The sequence below is a fragment of the Apus apus genome, chromosome 3 (assembly GCF_020740795.1).
Source record: "Apus apus isolate bApuApu2 chromosome 3, bApuApu2.pri.cur, whole genome shotgun sequence".
In the NCBI taxonomy this organism is placed as follows: Eukaryota; Metazoa; Chordata; class Aves; order Apodiformes; family Apodidae; genus Apus; species Apus apus.
Genome location: NC_067284.1, coordinates 5838711 through 5863162, shown reverse-complemented (window position 1 = coordinate 5863162; position 24452 = coordinate 5838711). Strand labels below are relative to the sequence as shown.

Below are 24452 nucleotides of genomic sequence, written 5' to 3'. Positions count from 1 at the left end.
TATGAATGACACAACTGCAACCACAAGAAGCAAATTGTATATACTGTATATACTGGAGTGTCAATCTCTTTAGTTCAATGTCAAATGGGCTCCTCTGCTCCTGATTATTCTGGCTTCTTGATTTTAGTCACTTGAGTCTGCTGAGTACTTTGCCAAACACTGAGGAAAGCCATTTGTGGTTGTATTTTCCTGAATCAAACATTTTTTTTCTTTTTCAGTTGAAATATTCTCTTTTGCATGTAATAAATTCCATAACTTGTACTATGCACTTTTTTTTGGCTACGAATTTCTAAGCACTAGTCAGAATTTAGGGGTCATAAATAGATGGTCTCTTGGTATCATTTTAGTTCTGACTTAGTTTTAGGGGTGGAAGAAAGCAGTGCAAAAACACTGTGGTGTTCCACCTATACAAGAATACTGAGAGATCACTGTGCACTTTCTATCACTCTTCTCAGCTTCACAGTGGTGAGCCATGTGTACTGATGTTCTAGGGTTTGTGTTACCTTCTACAATCTCACTATTCATTTGTAGACTTTTTACCCTTTTTTGTTTGTTTGTTTGTTTGTTTTAATTATTCCACTAAGCAAGCTACCCTGTGCAGGACCTTTCTCTTATTTTGTTGGTGATTGTTTCCCTTCTTTTTCAATAGTAGCTGTGGCTTCATCCAATCTGATTAAATCAGTTGTCATAATAGGAGCACTCTGTCCTTTAGAGGATATTGTATTTTTTTTCACACAGAATTATAGAATGTTAAGGTTGGAAGGCGCCTTAAAGATCATCAGGTTCCAACCTCCTTGCTATGAACGGGGACAGCTCACACTAGACCAGGCTGCCTTGAAGGCAACCTGGCCTTGAACACCTCCAGACAGGGGTGCATCTGCAGCCTCCCTGGGCAACCACTTCCAGTGCCTTGCTACCCTCATGATGAAGAATTTCTTCCTTATGTCTAACCTAAGTCTACACTACCATTACCCCTCATCCTATCACTACCCTCTCTGGTTAAAAGCCTCTCCCCATCTATCCTGTAGGCAAGTGTTCCAACTGTTCAACAGAGAGAAACCATCCCCCTAGTAACAGTTTTTCCATCTTGTTTTTTGTTTTTGGGGTTTTTTTGTGTTGTTGTTTTTTTTTGTGTGTTTGTTTGTTTGTTTGTTTTCCTCAGAAATATAGAGATGCATATGTGTTACAATTAAGTCTTTATTTTTTATTTTACCTTATTTGTGTCAGCAATTGGTATCTAAAAGTTTACTATAATCATTTTCTTTGACAATTTTTTCTTTTGCTCATGCTGTTTCTAGTGGTTATAATGTTAGGTTTGTATGCTGGGTGAAGAATGTATGTAAAAATATTTAAATATAGGTTCTTGGTAAAAATTTACAAATCTTGCAAAAGGTTCATTTGCCATCCTTTTTGTATTACAGAGTAAGTTAGATTCCTACAGAGCTGATGTGCATTGCTTAAAGAGTATTTTGTTACAGTGCAATATTAAATGCTTGCAATAATTAATTGTTTTTTGAAACAAGCCCTATGAGGAGAGACCATATCTATTTGGTCTTCTCTATTCTATGCATTCACAGTATCTTGTGAAAAGAAATTAATTCCCCTATCATTGTTACTAAAAATCTTTCCAATTAACCACAGACTATGCTCAGTTCAGTAACAATGTGTCCATGCAGAGTCTTCAAATTCTTCAGTTTTGTTAACACTGACATTAGAGTTAGTTCAAATGCTTGATTTGCTAAGTCCTCAGGCAGAGTGAAATAACTCTTGGATTGTAGCTCTGTAGGGGGATAAAGTAATGTGTTGTTTTTTTTTTTTTCTAAATAAATGTTATTTTAATTTCACATACACTGCTAACTCTACTCTGGGGCAGAATTTATGGCTGCCAATCATTAGAAATTCAGAATGGCTTGTGGTGTCAATCTTTGTTTAGTATCTACACCAGAGCTGAAGGCAATGCTGTTTTTAAAGCTGACATTAAAAAAAAAGACTCCTTAAAAAGTCTTATTATACTAGTTTTCATGCTCTGTTTCTACATTGTATGTACTAGACAAGAATTAACATTACTGAACATTTTCTGATACATCTTGAATTTGAAATATTAAACAGATGAGCTAAATGTAATATAACATATCCAGTACTTCTAAAATCTTCAATTTATCGAATGGTTATCACTTCTTGATCACTATTTTACAAAGATGAGAAAAGTTAATATAGGTTTTTTTAAAGAAGCTGAGATGAAAGAAAAGAACTAACTTCTCTACAGCTACACAACATCACTTTGTTCCAAACTACTGTCTCTCTCTTCCTGTCACAACAGTTCTTTGCATTCTGGGAATAATAAAACAGAAAACACATACAAATTTTTAGGACTTTTAGTAGTCAACTTTGGAATAGCAAGCTACCAGTAGTATGACCAGAGTGTGATAGCACCTCTTAATTAATTATTTTTCAAAGTATTTTTTCAGTGTATCATGGATAAAATATTTGCTGCCCTCTTCCTCACAAACGTTTGCTCCATATCCTGCCACCTGTAAGTGCTCTTAGTGTTTCAGCTTACCACACTGTGCATTAGGTTTTCAGAATTGCTCAGAAGTAGCTGAGTGATTGAAATACAAGAAAAAAATTCAAAAGTGCCAGAAATTACAGATTATCCTATATTACTCATCAGTGTTGCTGATGAACTTGTGTACAGTGAAATACTGCCCACTGATTTCTAATATTTAAAGGCCTTCCTCCTGCATTAAAAAAATACAAACAATAGAGACCAGATAAACAACAGAAACTGTGCATTTTTTGTCAGAATATGTCCAGCTGTTTAGTTTTACACAGGCAAGAGGAGAGGTACAGATGAGATGAAAGGTACAGGCACCCTAAGAAGAATAGCTTAGTAAAACCTAATGCATAGTAAAATACATTAAGAGCGCAGTGTGCAACACGAGGATTTGCTTTCACTCTTCTAAGTGTATTATTGTTATTCACGTTGCGACTAACATTTGTTTTTCAGAAATCCAAAATCTCCACTTACGACAAGATGTGGGCCTTCATGAGTAGCAGGAGACAGTCAGTACTTGTCAAAAGCAATGAAGAAGGTATCCAGCGTGTGCTTACCTCTGATTATGCATTTTTAATGGAGTCGACAACCATTGAGTTTGTCACACAACGGAACTGTAACCTAACACAGATTGGAGGCCTGATAGACTCAAAAGGTTATGGCGTTGGAACTCCCATGGGTAGGTTGTGTGTCAACCATTTGTTCTCTGTTCATTAATCTTAGTTGCTGCAGTAGCACCGAAAATCCCTGATACATTGTTGCCTTCTCTAAATTGCTAACATTTTTTTCTCATTCTCTTTCTCTGACCTGGGAAAAATATTACATGTTTTATCAACGTATGTCCATTTCATTCAATTTTCTAAGCAGAAAAAAAATAGTTATTTTATAAACAATTGGACATTTTCATATGGTAGATTTCTCTTATATGGTGCCTTCCATAAGATCGACGACAATGACAACAAGTACTTTTCACAGCACTTTATTTTACTGAGAAAAGTTTTTTAAAAGTTTATGTCTCTCTTTAGAGAATGAAGGCTTGCAATAGGCAGTTGGGGTAATACTTGTATACTGAGAAGGCTAATCACTGAGATTCTTAAAAGAGGTTGAAAGATTCCATAACATGTCGTGTTTAATCCACAGACAAAAGAAATACTGAATTAACCTTGTGGAATACGGTTTTGCAGAGCAATTCCAATCTTGCAAATATTTTCCAAGTCAGGTGTTCTTGACTAGGTGCAATACTTTAGCTGCAAGTTGCAGTTGCCAACTGCAGACATTAGCTTGTCTGCTAGAATCTGCAGGATGGGATACAATAATTTCAGTGACCATTGCCAGCTTATGTTAAGCTTCTCATCAAGCAACACTCCCAAGTCCTTCTCCTCAGGGCTGTTCTCAATCTGTTCTACTCCCAAGCTGTAATTATGCTTCAGATTGCCCTGACCCAGGTGCAAAACCTTGCTTTTGGCCTTGTTGAAATTATGAAGTTTGCACGAGCCCACATCTCATGCATGTCAAGGTCACTCTGGATGGCATCCGTTCCCTCCAGCGTGTCACCCACACCACACAGTTCAGTGTCAATAGCAAACTTGCTGAGGTTTCATTCACTGTTTCCCTTTTCCAGTCAGTGGGAACTTCAGCAGACTGTAGCAGCTTCTCCAGATATCATGGATAGTGTCTTTTCAACTTCATCTGCTAGTTCCCTCAGGACCCTTGGATGTACCTAATAAGGTCCCACGGAGTTGTGCAACTTCGTGTTCCTTGGATGGTGTATAACCTGATCTGCCCTTATTCTTGGTGGTTCTCCATTCCCCCAGTCCCTGCCCTTGCCTTCTGAGAGTTGAGCAGTGTGGCTTGTGCGCTCGTTAGTGAAGACTGAGGCAAAAAAGTCACTGAGTACCTCAGCCTTCTCCATATCCTGGGTAACCAGGTCTCCCATTTCCTTCCAGAGAGGTCCTATGTTTTCCCTAGTCTTCCTTCTATAGCTGACATACCTATAGTAGCTTTTCTTATTGCCCTTGATGTCAGAGTTTTAGCTTTTCTAACCTGATCCCTGGCTGTTTGGATGGTTTCTCTGTAGTCCTCTGAGGCTACTTGTCCTTGCTTCTACCATCTGTAGGCTTCCTTTTTGTGTTTGAGTTTCTCCAGGAGCTTAGAAGTGCTTGGAAACTTACAGTGTAGTAGTTTCACAAAGCACATGTTGCTGCATTTGTTTATTTGGAAAGAAACAGATGTCTGAATAGAACAAATCAGAATTATTTATGTGAGATACACAGTATCTGAAAGGTATAGGTGTCATTTCAGCAAGTTTGTAAAAGAATACCCACTTTATTTTTATTTTTTTATATTTTTTTTCATTATCATCCAGCTTATCCTGGAATAGTGTCTTGAAGTTGCAGAAGTTTTTCATATAAGATTGAATTTGTAGAATACAGCAGGTACAGGCCTTATGTTGAATACAATCAAATGGATTTTGTTACTTTTGGAGAACAGCATCAAAGGAAATAGGAGTGACATACCTTGTTCTTTTTGAAAACTAATAGTGAGAACACAATTTACTTGAATCTAAGTAGTTACAAGGAGAAAAACTAAAAGCTTTGCTAACAGAAAAAAAAAAAATAGGTTATCAGAGTAGTTTATGATAAGATAATAACTTGGAAAATGCAACCACCCAAATACAGTACCAGCTTAGAGTACTACAGTAAAAGCTCTCTGCTTATGATGTGAAAGGTTTAAGTTCAGAGAAAGAAAGTTGCACAAGAGGAAAAACCAGCAGATCAGACAATGAATAGGTACCAATGCCTTTCAAACATACTGAAGAAGCAAAATACGAGTATACAGGATTATTTGAATCCTTCTAAAAGAACTTGTGAAGTAAACAATGTTTACATTGCTAAAATGTAGCTTGATGAAGGAAATGATGTACTTTTGGTACAAAGTAGGATCACCTTTAGCATTCTGTGTGGTATCTTTGTTGTTAGCTTTAGTTAATATGTCACATACGACACCCAGAGCACTGAAAAATAAACTAGAGATAGTGAATTTGATGACTTATACATACAAGGAATTATGATACATGTTTATAAATGAAGGTAACATTCTTATATATGCTTGAATTCATTTTCAGTCAGCCATCTCTGGTCCTGGCCTAGAAATACTTCATTTATAGTAACACGAGAAGGGAAGGACAAGATCTAGGATGAGATGTTTGCCCACAACTGATATTTTGGAGCAGATAATGAGAACTTACTTGTAACTGGGATTGTGTTTGTTCCAGTTTCTTTTCTATCCTTGCAACTTTGTGTACAGGTTTGTAACCAGGAAAGTACCACTTGCTTTACTAGAGAACTTTTGGCACAGAAAGCAAATAAAGTGGAGCTGGAGCGGAGGAGGGAGATAAACCCTTTAGAATATCTTCTGGTTTTAATGATGGACACTTTAAAATGTTACTTATCACTTTCAGTAGTTATAAATGTCCCATTTCTTCATCATGCATGATAAAGGTGTTTAAAATTAGGCTTAGTCTTGAATAATTCCCAGTTGGGGTAAATTTACCATGGCAAAGGATCCCTACATTTTCAGGATACTTCCATATTCTTATGGTGTCCTTATCAAAGTTAAAATGTAACTTATTTTGTGAGAAAAAAAGTCTATCCAGAATCACACTTTTCATGTCCTGCTGAGACACAGTTAATATGGCTTTCTTACAGCCAACATAGCATAAAACACAATAATATTATGTGACAAATGTTATTTTCCATAATGAGTATTTATTAACATCATTGTGAATGTGAAGTGAACCACATGAAAGGTTAGAAATTTAGCTTATATTAAGGCTTAATTTTCTGCAAAGCTACTTTTGAACTACTCTTCATTTGGAAGAAACATATTTGAAATCATGTCTTGGAAAAAAAAAAAAGAAGCAAATCTTCATCTCTCTGGAGTGGTTTCAGGTTCTTATTTCTTTTCCAAATTCCTGTTTCTCTTCAGCATGTTAGACAGCAGGCTGCTTTCCATCTGGCTTCGGCAGATTTGCTACTGAATTGCCAGTTGCTTCTGTGTTGAACCTTAAGTACATGTTAAGTACACCTGAAGTGTACATGTCAAACTCGTTCCAGAATGAGCAGATCTACTACACATTTCAGATGATCTGCATTTACATGGCAACCCAGGACTATCCTGTGCATGTCAGACAAACTCTGGACATGTGGAGATACATGCAGAGCAATGCCTTTGACATTTTAAAAATAAGAAATGGTAGGTGTAAATCTTCCTTAAAATGTGCATATGTTTATTCTAACTCTTAAGAAATACAAAGTAGAAACTAGTGTTTGAGAGATATGGCACGTACAAGAAACTGGAGGTAGTCATTACTGTTTCTCTCTGATTGTTGAGCTGTGGAAAGTTACAGGCTTAAATTAAGAGGGGGCTTTAGCCTGTATAGCAGTGATGTTCCTATAATATCTGATAGTGGTGAGGTAAAAAGAGTTTGAGAAAAGGGCACAATATAAATTTTTTAATAATTTCTTCCTGTGCAGTTTTTGCAAGATAATAAATTGTGCTACTAACATTAATACCTCAGTTGTAAAACATAGACAGTTAAATGTGTTACCTGACTCTACATGTTTTATAGTTTTTTGACTTAGCTTTTCCTGGCTGTGATCATAGAATCAGAGAACCACCAAGGTTGGAAAAGACCTTTGTACCCCTTCACTTTCCATGGCAATGGACCATTAAGATGTTCTGAAAAATGCTGCAATGGCTTTGACACTGAGATCGTTAATATTTAAATGTCCACTTAAAAATTGTTAACTCTGACAACTATATAGAGACTCTTCACTGTACATGAGGGTGAAATACAATTTTCAGGATACAAATGAAATTAAGCAATGTATTTTGGGGTCAACATGCCAGATGGATCAAGCTACCAATATTTCATTGCCAAGATAAGTCTTACATTATACAAAACTGCAATTACTTCCAATAGTAAAACAGATTCAAGTATCTAACATTATTGATATAAGTACATGGAATATGTCTGCACAGTGTGCATTTTTATACTCACAGTAGAAAGCTGGCAACTGCTGTGGTACAAACAAGTTATACCTCCCATATCAAAAAGAAAAGTATTTGAATAAATTAAACAGCCTCCCAGCACAGATACATGGGCTGCAGGTCCCAGATATCAGTATACCCATTTAAGGGCAAAGGATGAAACAAAACTTCAAGGCTCTCATATTCTATTGTTTCAGAGGTGCCATTTTTTAGGAAGTTTTCTGCAAATTTTAATGAAATATCAAATAAAATGTCTTTGTGTTTCCCACAGTACTGAAAGAATCTCAAAATTTTGCCTACTCATCTATGAGTTTCAAAAAGTCTATTTAGCCATTATTATTATTATTATTATTATTATTTTATTTTTTTTTTACTTAGGCATTCATATATTTTATTTTTGGCAAATAGAGCCAAAAGTAGGTTTGTAGCATGTAATTAAAATGTTGTTTGGAGTAAGTACATTTTGAAGATGGTAGTATTCATAGAATTTCATCAGACATAGAATCTAGAAAGAGTATTTCACACTCCACTCAAAGATTTCACTGCAGAAATAAAGGGTTTCAAGCAATAATTTATATTCTTCTATTTAATACCTTCTCTAGGAATGCGACTTCATGAATTATTTATATTTATTTAAGCTATTAATATATGCGATACAATAGTTTCCTTCCTAACCCAGTGATAGGCTGCTAGATTCAAATGGAATTTAAACAAATAGTTTATTCAGCAATTGTATAACACTGACCACTATAGCCACCTTAAAATAGAGTCTCAGTGTTAATAATTAGAATCAAGAAACTGATTTTATCAGAAACATTAGCCCATCCTGCTAAATCTTTTATCCTGATACATCCTTTGGAAAACAATAGTAAAATTTAAAAATTCTGCCTTTAATCAGAAAGACAAGAATAGGAGCTCTAATATATAGACAATACAACTAAATTACATTTGTAAAAACTTCTTATAATAGACCTGCCACTTTAATTTTTATTCCCACTATTGTACACAACATGTGGAGAATTTAAAGACCTTTGAAAAAGGCTTCTTCATGCCCAGAAATCTAAGTCCATGGGCTAAAAGTCCATAATGAAGTAGAAGGACAGCTGGTAGAGGAGCAAGAAGCATACTTTTAATTAATATTTAAACCTAACTCATCATAAATGAATGGGAAATGTAAATAAATGTTACTTGTCTCTTGGGGTGAGAGAAACAAGATTTTCACACCTGTCTACATTAAAATATCTGTGTCCCCTCTGAATTGATTAATACAGCAGATGTTTTCAGTATACTTCAGAAGTGTGTTTAAACTCTGTGTGTCTGGGAGGTTTTGCTATTCATTTGTGTGTACCATAGAGGTGAGAATGCTGTTGTGTCTGATCATTTCATAAATATAAATCAACAAATTTGATGTGAGGCTTAGAACTAAGAAACAGGGAAAAGTGTTTCACTCAACGTCATGAGGAAAACCTGTTATCAAAGCTACATTTAGAATTGACATCCATCTCCTGGTATAATGCAATGATCTCAGCTTTCTTCTATACTCTTAAAAATAGTTGTCCAATTGCTGCTTCTTATGGAAGTGGCTAATTTTGTAAATGAGAACATCTTTTCGTTGATGGATTTTAATTTAATTTTATTTTATTTTTTAATTTTGTTGGTGGGCCTTACTCATTTGCTTGGAGTTAAGCTGAGGTCCAGATTTTGGGAAAAAAAAAAAACAAAAGGAAAAAAAAAGAGGAGGAATTGCTCCTGTGTCATTTTTGCAGGAACTGTTGCCTTTTAATTTTATTTATTGCTCTTCTCTTCACTGTACAGTGTTGCTTGCTTGCTTGATTTTCAAAGACTCTTAATGCATCAAAAAACAACGGCATAATTTTTAGGACCTGGAAAGAGTCCTCAGGGATCTCACGTGAAAATGAGCTGGTTTTGAAAGTGGAGCCAGAGACTGGGAACTGACAGAATCCCTCTTCTTTCTTGAATGTATTTCTTGGAGACTTTAAAATCCACAGATAGGAAAAATGAACCAAACTATGTTGACCCTTCTTTCTGTCGCTTCACTCCTACCCTAATTTGAGAGGGTTAATGGAGTTAAGAAGTAGAGCTGGCTGTGAATTTTAAAAGAAAAACATTTATGTGGAGCTGAATTAAGTGCTTCACCTACAGCCAGTGCCCCTGATCTGCCTGTTCCTCTTCTATGGCGTGTTAGAACTGTGGCTGTCAGTCTTTATTACTGAGGGCTGACTATGCCACAAATTCCTGGAAAGTGTTTCAGGCCCTGTGATGCATGAGGCTGTAGTAAGTAGCTTTTTCATTGTTCCTCACTGTCTAAACATCTACTCCACAATTATGTGTAAATGAAATCCCTTCCATCATGTTTCTCTCATACTTGTGACTCCAGTATGCATGACACTTAAGAGAAATTGAACTCCACATACTGTATCACCAGTTGTCCCCCAACAAGGAATGTCTTTTCCAAAAGCCTGGACTAAATTTTCTCTTGTAAAAACAAAAGGAAAACTTAATCACAGTGAGTGATGGACAGAGATAACAGAACAACATAACAAACAAGTTTCCAATATGATTTAACTAAGCATGTAGTCATTTTGGTGCAGAACATTTATTCTTGATGGGGTTAAGCTATAGGACAAATACAGAGGAATTTTGGTATGCCAAGACTTGCATGATTCCACCCATTCCCAATAGTAAATATTGTGTTCACCAGCATTCTTATGGAAATACCAGATATGCCTACATTGGAATGAGACTGTGGCTGCAGCCTATGCATAAATACCCAAACTAGCTTTGGGCTAGATAGATCAGTCTGATGTAACCACAGAGAGAATGGGGTCATGCTGAAAAAACCCACAAGACCTCTAAATGACCTCTTAAAAATGCCCCCATGCTGAGTTTGGTGTATTTATAACTACTTTTGTCTTTTGTTTAGGGCAGGCACACAGAGTATAAAATAATGTTGCAAGATAAGTAGAATAGTCTTAGGGGTTTAAATAGCAAAAGAAAAAAGTAACAAAGCAAAATAAGTGATGAGTGATGTAGGAGTGTTTGGAATGTTTTTTTCTGTCTAGCAAATCAAAAGTAACATGTAAGTATGTCCCATGGGCACCAAGTTTCCAAATACCAGAGTATTCTTAGTGATTTCTTTTGGTGAAATGCACCTGGAATGATGAAACAAAGAAGTTCCTCATTCATTTTCTTAATGAAATAATTAGTGGAATGCTGCTATTCCTTTTTACTTAGTGCCAAATTATATTCTACAGGTCCCAATATGCTCCAAATCCTGTTGTATTGAATGGAATGAGTAAAGCAAAGGAAGAGTAATCTAACAGGAGATTTTTCTAATCTAGTAGGAAACCTTTTCAAAACCAGCCAGATCAACAGGATTTCAAGATACTAATCTGTATGCAGCAAAATCTCAGGATATAAAGTTTATGTGTTCATAATTTCTGACTAAGCATTGTCATGTGTATAAATCTTTATACATATAGACTTCAGGGCAGAAAACTTATCTATGTTAAACTTCTACAGTATTTCTGAGACTTTGTCATCTTAGTTTTGTACAGATACTTCAGACAATATTAATCCAACTTTTCATTTTAATTTCAATTTTCATGAGCAGATAACTGCATCACTGCACTGAGTTTATTGATCAGAGGAAAGCACTAAGGACTGTATAACCTGTAACAGAAGGTTTTAAAATTCTTCTGCTGGCAGAAATTCTCATTCCTGCAAACAACAATTAGAGTGTGATCATCAAATAATATAGAGATAATTTTCTGTAACTCCTGTAGTCCCAGTTTTTCATGGCAATAGTTCATCAACCAATAAACAAATGAAAGCTGTAGGAACTAGGAAAAGAGAGGGAAGAAAAAAAAAATCAGATATTTCTGCACTGGATTTCTCCATTTCTCTGCACTTAATAGAAGATTATATAATTATATGTTTCCCTGATTTTGGGATGGAGTTTTCAATACCAGTGTGTCTGTCACCTCCTAGTCTTATATGAAATACTTACCAATTAAAAAACTCTAAAGAAAAACAGGACATGGTCTTCTTGCAGCATCTCACGGAGGTGTTTGATTCATTTTTCAGTCATGTCATAGGAGTGATAACAAAAACTACTAGTCAATGCCAAATATCTTTACTTGCTGAATTTTTTTCATTTCTGCAAGGAAAACAATTTTAATATACAGAGTGTAATTTGGTTGCTTTGTCCATATTCTTTATTTATTTACTTCGACTTTATCATCCACAGATCGGACTGTGATACTTTTAGCTACTTCAGGTGCTTCTAGGAGCAAATAAAACCTTAGGAAATAATATTGCTGCTATGCTTCTTTTATTCTCTTAATATCTACTTGTATCAGTATGAACAGCACAGAAAATGACTTTTTTGGAAGTATCAGATCATGAGGTGTACTCGTTGGTTGCAAAATGTGATTCAATGAATTTAAATCATTGTAAATCGTTCAGAATAGAATTGCAGCAGTGAATGCCTGCTTTTTCTAAGTATAACATTTTAAATGTTTCATTTAACAGCAGCAGTATGCAATGGGTCATCTTCTTTGATTTTTACTAGTGACATTACAATTTTTAAGGTAGGCTAACAAGCTACAGTAAACACAGATACTGCAGTAGGAACACCAAAGGCCCTGTAATCTGTCTGCTCCCCAACTATTTGTGCACAATTTTGCAAATCACCAACAATAAGTGATACTGTTGAAGTGAATCACTATTAACTGCATGCTTCTAATGAAATCCTCATAAAATTAACTAGTGGTAGATAGGATTAGTCTGTGCTTTATGGTTTCTGTCTATGAATTCCTAAGTTAATTAATTTTTTAAGCACTTCAAATGGACTAGAACTGTACTTGTACAAATCTGGTCCCTAGATATATAAATAATACATGAAGAATAGTTGATGCTGCCTATATTTAGACCAACAGCAAGTGTGGAAATGAAATGCAAATTAGTTTAATTAGAAAGCAGCCTATCAGATCAGAGATGGTTTAAACTAGGTTCAAGATTATTTCTCAGAATCTTATGTTATTTAAGATGTTGTTGTTGTTAAATATTTATAGGCAGTGGAATGCTGAAAATATCCCCCTAAAGCTTATAGCATGCACTTACACTTCCCCACACTCTTGAGGACTAATCACTTCCTTCCAACTGACTGAAGAAATGTACCAAGTACAGGATTTTGCAGAGTTTCATCATAATCAGGATGGTCTGAAATCTTAGGACTTAGGCCCCTGCCTACAAAAGACAATAGAAGAGTTTGTTTCCTTTCTTTCTGTTTCTTATATAGTCCCATGTAAACACAGTTTAGCTTCCACTGCAGAACATCATTATTTTCTAAGAACAGATGATAAAACCCCAAGTTCTTGAAAATTAAATGTTTTGAGGCAGTTTTTTACACCTTCTAGTCTGGAGTAAAACTAACACACGAGAGTGTTTTGTAATTAAGTGTCCTTTCTATGTTTTAACTCCATGCTGGCACTGCAACACTTTGCTGTTGTCTTTATTCTCACGATAAGCTCTAGATATGTAAGGACTTGAAGAAGTAAAGAAGAATTTGAATGAAATTCCTAAAGAATACGTATGCTTTCTAAGAGCACAGAGAGCATAAAATACCCTATCCACGCATTCCTTCACCTGCTTCACAGTCAATCACAGTACATCATACAGTCAAATTTGGTGTCTCTAAAGAATACTGAGGATTTTTTTTAAAGGTATCAGATTAATGTAGATGCATTTTACTCCTCAGCCAAAGGAAACACTGTAAAAATTATAGGTAATAAGGAACATTATTATGACAGAAATAAAAAGAGAAGGGATTATTTGTAGGATTGCATTCATATCACATGAAAGAGGGGATGTCATGCCATTTCATCTATTACTTTTTTTTTTTTCTCCTGGGATTTCTTAATCACTTCAACGAAGAGTCTTTTGTTCCTGTTTTTGAAGGAGGAGAAGAAAAAGGATGCCTTTGTTCTCTCCTTAAACGTTGCTCTAATCTTAATATAGAAAGCACTTCTAACTGATGTGATTTACTCTCTAACATTCAGAAAAGAAAAGCTTTCTCCATTGGCATTATTCACTAATTAATGTAGACTTTAAAATGCTCATTGAAAAGTCCTTTTGCACTACATAATGAAGAGAAGAGTAGATGACATACAAAGATATGACATTGCCCTTTGAACTGCCCCTTGAAATAAAGAAATGTTCAAAAGCTGCAAAATTATAATGTCATTTAAAATAGTGAATTATCAGAAATACATTGAAATGTGAAAAATTATATCCCTGTTATCCAAACATGCTTAATGTTATCTTTCTGAGAGTATTACATGGTACTGTTAATAATTAAGTACATGCTTGGAAGGTATCTTGTGCATGTTTGTGGCTTGGTCTTGAAGCATAACTTGTAATAGTATAAAATGTTACATATCAGAACTTGAATTAGCTTCAAGATAAAATAAGCTATGAAGCAACAGCCAGTAGATTTATGTATTTTAGACTAAATCTACTACTGTATAATTAAAAATCTGATGGAAATTGAAAAGTTAATAATAGTTAGCTGGATATAACAAATGAGCATGAAGATATTTGAGACCGTGGGACTAAGTGTGATAGGACTTGTTACATCAAGTTGCCTTACAGGCAACAGCAACTGAATGAACTGTACATATGTATTTATATGTGAGTGTGTGTGGGATTATATTTATGTGACCACAGTGAGACGTAAATGGCTTTTCAATAAATATTATTATAGTAGAGTACATAGTTTTTCCTGTGATGTTATCTTACATTTTCTTCTCATCAAAAATAACTAACTTTCCTTAAAATACATCCCATGAAACGGATGTTCCCTGTGGTCTCCTTAGGTTCACCATACAGAGACAAGATCACCATAGCAATTCTTCAGCTGCAAGAGGAAGGCAAGCTTCACATGATGAAAGAGAAATGGTGGAGAGGCAATGGCTGCCCAGAGGAGGAAAGTAAAGAGGCCAGTGCTTTGGGAGTTCAAAATATTGGAGGAATATTCATCGTGCTGGCAGCAGGACTGGTGCTTTCTGTATTTGTGGCAGTGGGGGAGTTTTTGTACAAATCAAAAAAAAATGCCCAGTTGGAAAAGGTAAATATTATCTTTTCATATTTTTCTTTTCTATTTATAGTCTACTTAAATAACACTTTAAGCATTTGGTAGCAAAATGTAGGTGATGTATATTGATTGCTTATTGTAGAGTACAGTACTTGTATAACAAAGGATCACAGCAAAGAACCCAAAGTTTTATATTTACAGCTTTTAATTTGTCTTCAATGTGTTTAATTGTAGCCAGATTTCAGGACAAGTGACTATTTCTCCTCTTATTCAAGCCTGAAAAAAGACAGCTTTTTACTCCTGGAAGTTCACTGCGGTTAATTTTAAAGGATGAAGAAGAAATCCGAACCTGTAATGGGAAACAGATTAATTTTCTACAGATTATTCTGATTTTCAAAAGCCAAACTGTCTGTAGCTCAAAGTAACAATCTAAAAATGTCTCTATAGAAATGCTTTTTACAAAAGTTTCTATTTGCTAAGTCGTCCTGGTAGCATCTGGAAAAAGATTATTTCAGCATGATTCCTTTTAGTGGCTTTTCCACTGATATGATGTCCTGTAATTTCAAAGTGACTCAGTTTTCAAAACTCTAGTGTTAATTTGTTCTGTATTTCAGTTTATACAATCATAATACTGTAATTGTGCCAACACTAGTAATAACTTTTGAAATTCTTAGTTGGAATTATCATTTTTGCATAATAAAGAAATAAATCTCACTCTGTATATGTGCCCATGTTTAAATCTAACCTCAAACTATACATTTTATTGCTATGACATATTCTGAATTATGAAAATTGAGATTTTACTAGTTGTCTTTTTTTCGTCTCCTTTTGAGGAGCTTGTGACCTCTGGCAGTTTCTATATTTCTATTTAATAGTTTCATTTAATGAAATCAGTAATAAACCCAACAGTTATATTTCTATTGGTATTTTTTCCAGATGCTACTGGTAAATTTTTGTAATGGGAATTATTAACAAGAAAATCTACAGTTTATTTCACTTCCTTTGAGGCAAACTTCAGGCAATGTCCCATTACAAATATATTGTTAAAGAAGTTTTTTTTTTTCTAAAAACACACAACATGTGAGGTCACAAGGTCCTAAACACATTTTGAACATGGGTGCATTTTATTAAATTGTTAAAGGATTATTTAGTTCCTCTTCTCGATGGATTAACAGGCTGATTCCTTTCTGTTGACATACTATCAGAATGTTATGTTTCTGAAATGAATTTGTGAGGAAAAATATGCTAGTTATTTAAGTAACCCATTTAGGTCTCAATAATTTTTATCCACTCTTAAGGCGGATAAGGCTTTCATATGGATATCAGTATAATTTGGTTTAGCTTTTATGGATTTTTAACACTCACTTCAAAAATAGGACTGTTTTGATAATCTTGTAACATGACTTCAGTATTTTGCAGGGTGTGAATGCATATCTTATGTGACAGCAACAGATTACTGGAAGCTGTGTCAGGAAGCAAACAAACTTCTGAAAGGGCTTGTTTCTCTAAGCCCTACGATTTTGTGGTTTTGTTTTTTTTGGGTTGTTTTTTATTTCTTTTTTTTTATTATTTGTTTCTTTTTCTGTTTGTTAATGATGGCTAGAGATAGAAATCACTAAGGATATCTGACCATTTAGCACTATTTGTACCAGAAAGTTCTCATCACATCATCAAATATTGAGACAATTTAAAAAGTTCCAAGTGAATCTGAAGCAGTTGAAAGAGCCAGTTGAAAGAGTCCTCATTGCTGCCAATGTCTTACCTCCCTCCTCTCCCCTTCCCACTACACCCACTAACCCTGATATCAGGAAACCAGTGGAATTTCAGTGAAACTTTACTCATAAAAATGAAATTAACAGAAAGACTTTACCAGCATCCCTACCCGTGGTCTACCCCAGCATCTTCTCATCAACTCTTCTCCCAGCCCATACAGACCTTCGGTGAACTTCTTCCTCTTCCTCTCCAAATTAGCAAGTTCCCTTTGCTTAGGAGAGGGACTAGCAGCAGCCAAAGGGGAGGTAAGCAGCACTGTCATCTGTTTCCAGTCTCTACATCCCTCTGCTGGGATGAGTAAACCATGCAAACAACACCACCTTGGCTATCCCCCGGGGAGAGAGGAGTCTTTATTTTTGGTAGCATTTATAGTTTCATCCCTTTAGAATCAGAGTATCATTCTGGCATTTGTATAATGCTTGTCAACATTTGGAGACAGAGAAGATCAAAGATCACATTAACAACCAATGAAACAAAAGGAAATGAGTTAACTTCAGCTGCTGAGTATATGCAGTATCCTGGGATATAAATGGGCATATTAATATGTATGTTTGCTTTTTAATGTATTCAAAATAGAAGAAGAGAAGTTGCTCTTCTAGTAGGTCAACAATGCAGATTTAAAGTATATAATCTAGGGGTTTTTTTAGCATTTTCAGTGTCACCCCTTTCGTGGAGTGCACATGTAAGCAGAGACATTGGCTGGTGTGAAATCTTGCAAGTTGAGCTCAGAAAAGCTTCAGATGGAATGTTTTTTTTTTGCTAAAAAACCTTTTGCATCTTGTAACCAAAGTGGTTCAGAACATCCACACTCCCGGTGTGCTCAAAAATCCAAAGGTAACAAGTGACACTAGTTGCAATCTTTTGGGGAATCAGATATCAATAAGCAGACAACCACACATGAATTTGTGCCACCACAATATTTTCCAGATACAGAGACATTCTTCTTTTAATGTCACCTTTCAAAAGTAAAGATAAGCCTGGATGTTATCACAGTTAGACTGTCAGTCACTGACATTATGGCTGGTTTGTTTGAAAAGTGAATGTCCTGATTTCCTAAGTGTTTTCTACAAGATCCAGAATGGATCTGATTTTCACTTTTCACATTGTCCACTTTTCACAATGGATGTGAAAAGAGGAACATATGGACTCTTTTCTGCTGTCATTTTTAGCCATTCAAAACTCGTTGAGCCATAAGCAGGTCAGAACTAGGTCTGCTTAGGATAAAAGGGTAGTTTTGCTACAGTTGACAATACTTCTGAATTAGCTCTCTACCTCAAACACACATTTGAGCAACATGATAACCTGGGGTGTATTTTGAGTGAAATAACTCCTCTAGTCCTAGCTAGCACATGGTCTCACTGATATTTTTTCAGAGGGAGTAGTACTTGGAAAGACAAATCATTGTCCTTCTCTGTGGAAGAATTTTGGCATTCCAGTTGACACATCGGGAAGGAGTAGGAGATGGCAGACTGAAGACTTGTCCTGACTGCATTCCTGCTGAATAACCACAAGATGGTGCCTTCTAATTTCTCAGAGGGATTTTTTTAAAATAGAATTTATGTCACAATGCTCACCTATTTTTTAATTGCACCCTTTCTAAAAAATGCTAAAGGCTTATATTATTTCCTGTTGCTTATAATGCAAACATCTAATTATGGCATCTGCTTGGAAACGTGTTATGAAGCAGACCTTTTTTATCTAGCCAATCTTGACAATAAATGCTCAGTCATTTGCATTTTATAATTGCTTCTGGTGGTAAATGACCTGCTCTCTGATTTTAACAGGCACTCAGAGGTCAGTGAATAAGCAATGTTAGAAGTAGAAGCCATTTAAAACAATTACTATGTCCTTTTTTTAATATATATTTATGTGTGTCAATGTCTTATGGGTTTATGCTCATTTCATACATTTAGTTTTGAATAGCTCATATTATTATCTTAAGGTCCAAGGAAAGCAACGACCTTGAAGACCATTAATATGTAGCATAATATATTGATGATTCTCAGTTTGAGAATTTATTGACCTTTCTTTTGGTTTTTGTTTGTTGATATTCTTTTAAATTTATTTTTTATTTAAAAAAAAACAAAACACCTCTTCCCTGAGATTATTCCCATTTGGATGCCACCTTCACACAGTGAATAGATATTACCATAAATTTCAGCTGGTTGGTAGAAACCTCATATGGACTGCTGAAAACTCTAGGATGAAATTCACAGTATTACTGAAGGCAGTGTCAAGAATATATACAACATTTATTTTTGTCACCCTTGCAAGTGCTTGTCCTTGTACCAGTCCTGGTTTTGGTTTCTTTGGAGAAGGTGGCATTGGCTTGAGAGGTTGCATAATCATAAAATACCAGGTTGGATGGGGCCTCAAGGATCATCTGGTCCAATCCTTCTTAGCAAAAGGAAGGCCTAGACAAGACGGCCCAGCACCCTGTCCAGCTGAATCTTAAATGTGCCTAATGTTGGGAGTTCCACCACTTCCATAAGGAGATTATTCCAGTGGCTGATTGTTCTTATTGTGAAAATTTTTCTTCTGTCCAACTGGAATCTCCCCATGAGTAACTTCTACTCAGTACCCCTTGTTTTTCCCTGTGATCACCTGTAAAAAGGGAGTCTTCATCTTCTTTGTAGCTATTTTTCAAGTACTGGAACTAAGGTTTCAAGGTTGAACCAAATCAGCTCTCACAGCTTTTCCTCATATGACAGGCTTCACAGTCCTTTGATTATCATTGTCTTGAAACCTGATGTTATTAATGTAGTGGACCCACACCTTTCCTAAGAGGCAAAGAAGGTCTGATGGCTTCTAGGCTGAAAAAGCTGTTTTGTTATAACTGTAGACAAATGACACCACATCCTTTGTGTGCTTCTCTCAAATACAGTTTAACTGGTCTTGATTTACATGAAGCTAGGGTAAACACGAATATGAATTTATTTGCCAAGGTCCTTCTGCAATGTATATGCACCAGAATAAATTTAATTTACTATGTATGTCTTAGAATGCTTCTTTTTAGAACTGAGGTGAGCAAAGTGCATATGAATTATTTGCCTAAATGAGATGGTCTTACAGGAAGAAGTTAATCAGTACTGAAATATTGTGAATGCTTCATTATTAGCAGGCTGTGTACAAAGTCAGTATTTCCTTCTTTGTTCTAATTGTTATCTTCACAACAGACCAAAAGCACCAGAATAATTTCATATGCAAAGTACTAACATTTTCCACATCCCTTCTTCCTTCACCAGAGTATTTTATGTTGTTGTTTTTGTGGGGTTTTTTTGTGTGTGTGTGTGTGTGTTTCCAAATCTTACTTAATTCATTTTTGTGGGTTTTTTTTTCCTTACTTTCTGAAAAAATGCAGTTATTGGAGTTCAGAGAGTATTTCTAATCACTTAATATCAAAAACCTTTGATAACAGTAATTTCTAATAGTTTTGGAAGAACCCCAAAGTAAATCCCAGCCTGGTGAAGTTGCTTTCTTTTTTTTTTTCCTTTCCAGAAGGAGGCAAGTTCAAAACATTTTAAAGTTAAAAATGACTTTGCTCAGGCTACAATAAACAAAAGAATGTAGACATTCTTGGCAAATCAAAGTAAAAGTTTTGGGATTTATATCCCAAGTAACCTTTATATGATGTACAGTCAGTGACTTGGTCTGTGCTGTCATGCTGCATTTTGCAATGGAGCAACCCCAGAATTTTTGATGTTGGCTGGGAAAAGCAGCAGCAATTGTGACAGCTCATAAAATAAAATGTTTTTCCAACTTTAGGACATTTAATTCTGCAGATAAACAGTTGGAAAATTGCAAACTTCTGTCATCCTGTACTCCCTTGAGCCCTGTCTGTGGATGTATAGAAGTGTATGGATGATTTCATAGAATGATAGAATCATAGAATCATCAAGATTGGAAGGGACCTTAAAGATCATCACATTCCAACCCCCCTGCCATGAGCAGGGAATCCTACCACTAGATCAGGTTGCACAAATTTGTATGTCTGTAAGTATGCAGATTGCTTGAATTTGAGGCATTAATTATAATTAAATGTCTTCTTGGAGGCCACCCAACTATATATTAAAGGATATTTTCTAATGGAAGGAACTGTTCCGAAAAATACCAACAAACACTTCCCCACCAAAAAAAAAACCCAAAAAAAACCCCAAGAAACAAAACAAAACAAAACAAAACCCACAAATGCCTTCGCAGGAAAAAAATAAATAAAAAGACAAAAACTAAAAAAGGGGAAAAAATCCAATTTGACTGACTGTGGCACTTTAAAAATAATTTGTGAACAATAAAATGTTAAAAGCAAGATCTCTGCTTTGATTTTTTAATTTCAGTTCAACCAATACCTAAATGGTAATGGACTTTTCTTCTCAGGTGTTTTTGATTTCTTCATAGAAATGATTGGGTATGAAGGGACCTTAAAGACCATCTAGTTCCAAACTCAATTCTTGATTGATATCATTAAAGAAGCAAACAACACAGTGATTAAAAAAGTATGTAATATTGACTATTACACAAGTACAAATGTAGGAATATGATTTCAGGAAGCTCACTGTTGCTTCATAGATATTAATTTGGAGATAAAGGCTTAAGATAGAGGTCTGAGTTATGGGATATTTTATGTTTGGCAATATTTTAAACTTGTATTTTTTTTTTAATCCCCACATGTAATTTACTTTATAGCAAGTATAGTTCACTTTCACTCATCAGTATAAAAAAAAAAAAGAACATTTACATTATTGGGTCCTCTGGAAAAAAGTGTTTTTTTCATTCTAAAGGAAAAAAGGCTATCAGATTATAAAACATTCATGTCTTTCTAATAATTTTTCATTATGTCCCTCTAAATATTACTTTAAAATATCACATATACAAATATTTTATTATATAAATATTAACCTTTGCTTTTTGAATTAATAGCTATACTGTAGCTAAGGAGAGAACTAAACAAAGTTTACTTCATGTGGTTTAGATTACTTTGACATTTGTAAGAGCCAGCAAAGTAGCAAGCACTTCCAGCTGCCTTTTAGATTGAGACAAAATTCTAGACTGCCAGATGAAACCAGGTAATTACAGAGAAACGGATGCTAACCATCTTGGTTCCATGTAGTGTAATCTGAGTATTGCATTTAGTGTTTCCAGAAGAGTAGAAACCCTTGGCATTGAATTGATACAAAGAGTCTCTCTCTGCTCAATATGATTTGAGGCCATGCTAAATTTTATACTGTTTCTACGATCACACTGAACTATAAAACTAGTATAAATTTTCACAGTGAATAATGTCTAGTGACTTTAGCTCAGCAAACTTTATTAAAAAGTTGTTTAGATACACCTAAACTCAGGTAAGAAAGGCTGTGTCTATTTTCTAAAACATCTCTGTAAAATGGACTATTTATTTTAAATTAAACTATATGGTGTTATATAAAGTATTTTAATCCAGATACATTCATACTGTGAAGGTTTATTTCCATATCATCAGAATTTCCTGCCATGCTTGAAGATCAACAAACCTGACCTTCTTTGGACAAGCAGAGAATGAATTTAGATCTAGGATCAAAAAATTATTTAAAAGCTGAAGGAACTTTCACATTCAGTGGCTGAGAGCACAAGATCTCCGATGACTAGTTTCAGTGCAATAAAGATCATCTCTGCTGAAAGGCAGAGAAATACCCTACACAGCTGTGATCACACCATACAGAACCATTAAAGTGTTGCATTGGATGTCAGTATAAATCAGATAGGCAGTCCCATATAGTCTGTTATTTATTTGCTCAGCAGCAGCTACATGGCTGAAGCACCATGAATTGCTATCAGCAATCGGCTGGCAGTCATTTGTAGCCACTAGACACACTAGACACTAGGACACTAGACAGCACTGCCATAGTCTGGAAGAAGACCTGGACTGGTGTGGGCAGCTTCACACCAGCAGCAATTCTTGCCACTGACTGAAACACAAGTGAGAAATAGTCCTCACCACCACTGATACAATTTAAAAACCCAGAACCAGACTTAGGAATTTGGAAAAATCGGAGGCTTTAAACCTCTTTCACAAGAGGTGGAACTGACTCATAAGGGTAGATAATATCTTCTGAGTGCTTCCCTTGACTTGTGCCACACAGCACTTAGTGGGATTAAGCTGCCATTATACCCCTATTTCAGCCAGGTACTGGAAGCACACAATGTCTGCACCATCCTGGTCGGACAAGAGAGTAGGTCTGTGTATCATCTGCGTGCTGATGACACCACAGCCCAAATTATTTCATTATCTCCTCAGTGGCCTCATATACATGTTGAAAGGAGAGATGACAGGATGAAACCTTGTGGAATCCTGCATGAGAGAGAGCCCTCGGGGCTGATGAGCAATTCCCCTATGCCATCCTCTGGGATTTCTCTGAGAGGAAAGAGTGGAACCACACAAGTGCAATCCCATCTGCCCCAGCCTAGGTCCACAGGTGAGTCAGAAAAATGTCATGGTCAGTGTGATGGCCAGAAAGGCTGCTGGCAGAACTAAAGAAAGTCAACTTTGAAGGAGCTTACTACACTGACAGGAGTTCCCCATCAGCCACAGGAACTAGTGTAGCTGTCAGGCTGCACTCAGACTGGAAACCAGGTTAAATAGTTTCAGAAGACTTTAAATGGACTCAGAGTTGCTTTACCAGAAGTCTGTCATCCACCAGAGTGCATTTAGGTTTTTTTCAGGAAATATATTTTAGAATTTGAGAGTGGCTGAAATGGGTTTCTCTTTTACATGAATCGATAGTTATTTTAAGGCAAGATGGAATCTTATTGTCCAACTGGGAGACACAAACAACCTGTGCTAAAAGTGGCCTGCAGTGAGGTCCTGTATATCACCTAAATTCATCACATAACTAAAGCTCACTGAGCACTTCAGCCCACAGAAGATTATTTCAGTGTTATTTTGTTGGAGGAAGGGACAGTGCCATCAGATTCTTGTTGATCCTCTCCATAAAATAGCAAAAAAAGTCTTTGAAACAATCAACATACAATTCAGTTACAAAGTAAAACATCTTACGCTTCATCAAGGTGTCTGAAGCAACTCTACTGTTCTTGACTTTGTAGGTACTAAGATGCAAACAAAGCTTAATTTCTGGCATTGATTGTTTTATTGTGCTTTATATTATTGTCTTTATTTGAATAGGCAATGAAATCTCCCATATATTTTGACATGTAAATAACTTCCTAAAATTGTTCCTCATTGTACTTCTACCAAAAAAATATTAAAAAATAATAAATTTTTAAAAATATCAATAATTGCTAAATCTGAAATTAATGATATTTTCAGGCAATTGATGTGAGCTTTGTCTGCAGTGTACTTGTGCTTTGTATTTGCTGTGGATTGAAAATGTACAACATCTGAAAAGTTTGTGGGGCAAAATATTAAGGTAATCAAATTATGTGTGTGTATATATATATATATGTATCTACACAGATATGTGAGCAACCTCCAATCAACAATCATGTCTAAGACTAGATATCTATCTAGATGACCTAAAAATCTGATAATTACAAGGGCACTTTTACTTCTTTTGAAATGATAATGCTTCAGCAACACTGACATGTGATTTCTCTTTATCTGAGTTTATTTTCATTTGATTTATTGGATTAGTTTCTGTCTGATTGGCAGGTTTTCCATATACACATCCAAAATCCCTGGAGGAGTGGCATATGGAAGCAGAAACTGATTAGGAGGGAGGGTCAGGGTAGGACTGTGCATTAATTTTCAGCCAACTTCAAGAAGACAAAAAACAGGTTGATTGATAAATATTACTAGATGCTAGAAAACTGATTTATAAAATAAGAGGAAGATTCAGTATTACTGCTGTTACTGCTTTAAGACAATGAACCATGGCTTCAAAAAATACTTGACACACAATTTGGGAAGTAATGAGATTCTGAGTAAATAATACAGGTTTTTATTTTACGTTGACAGTCAATTTT

At 35.4% G+C, this 24452-nt stretch overlaps 1 protein-coding gene across 4 annotated transcripts in view; it reads left to right on the top strand.

Annotated features, from left to right (window-relative positions):
* Window positions 1-24452, top strand: part of GRIK2 (glutamate ionotropic receptor kainate type subunit 2) — a 358302-nt gene that overhangs the window by 324361 nt on the left and 9489 nt on the right. For 3 of the 4 annotated variants that reach the window (XM_051614110.1, XM_051614111.1, XM_051614109.1), the window contains 2 exons: window positions 3008-3233; window positions 14506-14756. In XM_051614110.1, the coding sequence (XP_051470070.1) occupies window positions 3008-3233; window positions 14506-14756 (477 nt within the window). Of the gene's footprint in view, window positions 1-3007; window positions 3234-14505; window positions 14757-22767; window positions 23543-24452 lie in introns of those variants that run through there. The other variant, XM_051614114.1, reaches the window with a different exon arrangement.